Here is a 5,499-nt window from a genome sequence, read left to right on the forward strand (position 1 = left end):
CATCCCTTTTGAGAATTAGGCACAGTGCGGTCCTGGAAATTGGACCCAAAGCCAGTGCCCGGAACAGCCTCTACAGAACAACAGCAGGCCCAATCCCACCAGACAGCCAGATTCCTTGATAGCTGCAGCTCTGAGGTATTATGGGAGGAAAATAAACAGATTTGAAGAAATTAAGGGATCTGAGGAATGGAAAGGATGTTCAACATATGTGGAAGTGAGTGGAGTGCTGTGTTGATGTGTCAAGGTACTTTCTCCCATGGCTTTTGTTGGAATCTCAGTGCAGTCCAGCTTGGTAGACCACTTAATAAAGGGCCCTACTCAGGGGGAGCTTTCAAAAGTAGTTGTTCATGTTTTAGTTAAATCTTACATCCTTGGCCCTCTTAGACCAAAGTATTTTCTGGCTAACTTGATGCCCCTCTACCACCTGTTGGAGTCTGCGAGTCTTTCCAATCCAAAGCCTGTAAGGGGAGAGGATCCTAGGATTTAAGAGGTTTCAATGAAGAAGAGAAGTAGCCTCTGCTTCTTTCTGGGCTGCACAGTGGTGGGGCTGGTCCCAGCTCCTGTGCACTTATGGGCAGGCAGTCCTGTGTCCCTGCTTCAGGCTGGCAGGCTCTGGTCCCCTTTGTTGTAACAGACCCAAGGTCCCTCTGCCTCTCAGGGGTGTCCCCAAGGCAGACTCTCCCGGTGGGGGTGGCAGAAGGCCACTCTTTGCCCAGCCCTGAGTCCCAGGCCACTGTCTGCTCTCCACACTGAATTAGGGGCTTTCTGAGCAGCACCCAGGGCTCCTCTTCCATTTGCAGAGATAGGAAGGAGGTTGGAGCTCCTTATCTGTGCAATCCTACCTCGGGGGGGGCGGGGGCTGTGTGGTTGGTCCCCTTGGGAAGGAGGAATAGAGACTGCAGGCAGCTTCCATTCACCGGCAGCCTTTCATCCCATGTCCCAGGGCCACAGCCACCCTGTCTCCATCCCTGTTTACTGATGGGGCCGATACGGCCAACGCAGGAGAGGTTGCAGGTTCCCCTAATCGCCTTGTCACCGGGCCGGACAATCTCAGACACTCAGAGGATGTTTTGACTGCGCTGAATTACAATGTTTGTTGTTTCTCACTCCCAATAATTGACATTTGATAGCGACTACTGTAAAAGCGGCCGAGAGGCTGCGAATGAGGCAGAAGAGAGGCAGGAGCCGGGCGGTGGGGACCCCCTCTCGCTGCCCCTGCGCAGTTTGGGGACACGCGGGGGATCCTTTGTTCCTCTTCCCCCATGGGGACAGGGTGCAGAGGGGCTGCGGAAACCTCCCGCGGCCGCGCTGGGGGCAGTTCTCTTCTGCCAGAGCCCGAGCCCCTTGGTTTATGAGTTGGGGTGTTTGTACCCTCCTTGCATTGCTTCTTTGTGCAGGGAATAAAGCAGCCGCTTGCTCCCCGCCCCCGGGCATTAGGACAGACGCGGGCACCGCCGGAGGGGAACGAGGTCGCTCTCGACCCCAGGACGGGGAGGATGGGACGCGGCCGGTGCACAGCGGTCTCGCCCGGGCTGTGGGCTCAAAAAGTGGCTTTTAAATTATTTTTGAAAGGCGTTAAAACACAAGTAGCTTTGGCACGCGTCAAAACGGGAATTTCTGAAGTTACACAAAGCGGGGAGAGGTGAGGGGGGGACCGGCAGGGAAAGGCTCCCGGAGCAGAGGAGGCGGCACATGAGGCCGGGGAGAGCCCCGGGGTGGGCGGCTCCGCTCCCCACCGCCCGCCGGGGCTGTTGGGGGACCCGGGCCGCACAAGGAAGGTCAGGGACGCGCAAAGTTAAGCCACTCTCTTTAATGACAACTCGCTGATCTCCATCAGCTTGTACAGCAAAGGGAAACACGTACGAACGGGCGGCGGGGGCGAGGGGCGGACAGTGCATTTCAATCCTAACTCACGTTTTAGTGCATAACCCTATGGGGATCTGGCAGGTCGGAGTGTCTGTAATCCTCGGCCGGGTTGGGGTGGGGGAGTTTGTCCTCGTCCGTGCGCTGGCGAGAGCCGCCGGCCCCGCTCCCGGTCCGGCCCCGGGCACCTGCGGGCGCAACCGAGACCGGCGTTAGCAGCTCTGCAAGGAGAGACCTGGGGGCTGGCGAGATGCTGAACTGGCCGGACAGCGGGGACCGTACGGGAAGTGCAAAAATTAAACGTGGATCTCAATAATAATTAGTATAGAGTAAAAATCAAAAGGGGAGGGGGGGGAATTTGTAGGGCTTGGCTCGCTGTTGTTTGGAACAAGTCAAGCAAATTGACCGTCTGCTTTGTAGGAAGTAAGGAGGGAATTATTGGGGCGAAGACCCCGGTGGAAGGGAGAGCGAGAAGGGCCGGGGCCAGGCGCACCAGTCGGGCGGTGCAGGCAGCACCGAGCCCCCCTGCCCGTCTGGCCCCGCACGGAGCGCGGCCACCGCACGAAACGCTGAAAACCTCCCCGCTGGAAATGGCCGCCGTAGTAATGAACTCCACCGGGGTGCTACACAGAACTGTCCGCATCCCCCGCAGCTGGCAATGTCCCGAGACCGGCTCGCAGGAGCGGCCGAAGCCCTTCCATCCCCGGCGGTGCGGTCCCGTCGGCGGCCGTGGCCCACGGAGCGGGGCAGGCTGGGTGCGGGGGGGGCTCTACCAGGCTCGGATTCCGTGCAACGTGGAGATCCCCGCGTTCCCCTGCGGGATGGGCGTCTGCACTGAATTCAAGTCCCCGACGCTGAAGTTCATGAAGTTGTTGCCGGCCGCAGAAGGCTGCATGGTCTGCATGGACGGGTAGTTGCAGTTGTAGTTGGCGTTGCAGGCGGGGCTGTTGTAGTTAGTGTACGCGGGGTAGGCGTTGTAGCTATAGGGGTTAATGCTGACATTGTACGGCGAACTGTATGGAGAGGACTCCCCCAGACAGGGCTTTCCATCGCGAACCAGCACCGGCACCGCTATCCGCCGGGGGGGAGGGATGCCCACCATTTCGAGCGTCTGATCCTGTCTCTGCCTTTTGCATTTATACCTTCGATTCTGGAACCAAATTTTCACCTGGGTGGAGGTGAGCTTTAGGACGTTCGCTAGATGGTCTCTCTCAGGAGCCGAGAGGTATTTCTGCTGCTTGAACCTTCTCTCAAGTTCGTAGACTTGGGCTTGAGAAAAGAGGACGCGAGGTTTCCTTCTCTTCCTCTGTCTGGGGCGCTCGGGATCTTCCAGATCTCTTTTCTCCTGTTCCAGGCTCTTGTGCAGGGAACACAGTTCTGCTGCAAAATAAATAGGCAAAGGAAAAAGGGGAAGGAAAGGAAAAAAAGTGCCAAAAAATAAAGCAATATTCAATAAACCGTGTGCCCTGTGAGTGAGCGGCGCTTCCCCCGCGCTTCCCCGGTCTCTCTGCACCCTGGTCCCGCAGGCCGCCGCGGCGACCCTCTCCTGCATGGGACAGGCCCTGCCCCACTCTTCTACCTCTTTAGCAATTTTCCGTCGGTCTTTTTGTTTCCTTGTTTTATTTGAAAACAAGAATGCTCTGTGCACTGATCTGAGTCGCGACAGCCTGTGCCACTGCACGGATTTGTCGCACGTAGCCTTTCTACTGACTCCTACCCGGACCCCACGGGCGTACGTTCCAACCGAGAGACTTGAAAATAAAATGTCTCCTAATTTCTCTCTGGACAAGCTCGAGGTCTCGCGTATCATCCTGCAGCTTTGCCCGTCCCGTTGGGCAGCCAGCGCGGCTGTAGCCCCGGCCCCGCTCGGGGGATGCTCGGGGGTCTCCCGGGTGGGGGTCGGTGGGACTCGGCCCGCGGTGGGTCTGTCCCTCCCATGCACCGCGGGGCCACGATGGGCTAAAGATGCTCAGCGAACCTTGAGGCCGGGCGCGGTGCTTCCTGCGCCGTCCCCGCTGCCCCCGGGCACCCAAAGCCGCCCCGGGCTGCGTGTCACCTTCCCCCTGCCCTCCCTTTTTCTTAGCTCGGAGGCTACCGGCGAACCCCGACCAGCACCGCCGTTAGTCGCTGACTTTACCTTTCTTGTCCGCCTTGGTGTCCTTGGCCGAGTCCATTTCCACGTAGCTTTTAACGTAGTAGGAGCCGGGGAAGGCGGCGGGTTTGGCCGAGTGCGGCTCGGGCAGCTCCTCCCGCAGGTCGGGCAGGGCCGGGGGGTCGGCGTTGAACGTCTCCTGCTTGAAGGTGGCCAGCATGCAGGAGGGGGAGGCCAGGGAGGAGAGCTCCATGGAGGCCAGGCCGCCCTGATGCTGTTCCAGGTTCAAAATATCCTTGACCGAGAAGGGTGTCGTTGTCACAGGACTAGGAAACATTGCGGAGGGGAGCAGGGCAGCGGCCGGAGCCCAGGGTCATGGAAAAGGAGGTGGGGAGCAGCCAAGCTGGAGCAGTGGTGGAGCGTGGGCTCACGGAGGGGGCACATAGCATTCCCGCGAGTAGCCTTGACTTGTGCACTGGAGGCAGGTAGGACCAGACCATAAGGGAAGGGAAGGAGGGACTAGGCAGTTTTTGGGTAACTTTAGCTTTCTATTGGCCAACATTGCAGTGATGGTATGAGAGATGCAAAGTTCCATGTCACCTAATATAGTAATACATCTCAAAAACATCCCCACTCATTTAAAGGGGCGGCACTGCATTTATCCAGCTTTTCCCCGCTGAGTTTGTTGATCCATTAAAAAAAAAGATCCAGAATGGCCTAATGTGTACAAAGCCACTATCTGATGCCGTCTATCATACAGTCAGATTAAACAAACAGGCCAGGAGGAAACCATCAAACAAATATGTGCTGATTTTATTTTTTTTTTCTTTCTTTCTTTCTTTCTTTTTTTTTTTTTTTTTTTTTTTTAACGAGGGAAAGGAGCTTTCGTTTTTACAATTCTGCAATATTCGATCGCAGGAATTAGAAAACGTGAGTTCGCTGTTGTGTGAAGCGCATTCCAGGGGAAATCCGCGTTTAAGGTTTATACAGATATTCTGAAGTAGCATAACGCCCGCAAAATCCAGCTGATAGGAGAGAGAGAGCCTAAACAGCCCTGCCTGGCTTTGGATGGGGGAATGCTGGTTGGATTATTCCCCACCACTGTTTGTAAAGCTTTCAAACAAGCAAACACACAAGCAGCATTTTCTGCGAGAAGGGTGGGTTAAAGGCGTTGCAAAATATACAGGGTCCTGGGGACGGGAAACCTGCCCCTCGCTTGCGGCCGGGAGCGGGCACCAGCCCCGCCACTGACCAGGTCCCCGCAGGCCCCGGGATTCCCGGGTAGAAGTGAGAGCTCGGTAATTTAACGCGTTTGGGGTCGATGAAATAAACCTTAACGGCAAAGTCGCAGGTCGAGGAGGGGCGTTACAGAGCTTTCTGGCTTCGGGGGGGAAGGAAATAATAGTAATAAAAAATATCCTCTAGCGACTTCTTCGGTGCAGATGGGCTCGTCCACTCTGAGCCCCGGCGTGGCCGAGGGTGGCGGGAGGTAAAGCCGGGGCCGGGGGCCGAGCGGAGAAGCCCCGCGGGGATGCGGTGAGTTG

At 56.9% G+C, this 5,499-nt stretch overlaps 1 protein-coding gene across 1 annotated transcript; it reads right to left on the reverse strand.

Moving 5' to 3' along the window:
• Positions 1-2,632: 2,632 nt before the first annotated feature.
• On the reverse strand, positions 2,633-4,292 carry NKX2-5 (NK2 homeobox 5; the record flags this gene model as incomplete). Its single annotated transcript, XM_082063776.1, has 2 exons — positions 2,633-3,243; positions 4,001-4,292. 2 exons carry the CDS (start codon positions 4,290-4,292, stop codon positions 2,633-2,635), a joined length of 903 nt encoding a protein of 300 aa, XP_081919902.1.
• Positions 4,293-5,499: the final 1,207 nt, after the last annotated feature.

Source organism: Streptopelia decaocto, assembly GCF_964273445.1.
Source record: "Streptopelia decaocto genome assembly, chromosome: 12".
Taxonomy (NCBI): domain Eukaryota; kingdom Metazoa; phylum Chordata; class Aves; order Columbiformes; family Columbidae; genus Streptopelia; species Streptopelia decaocto.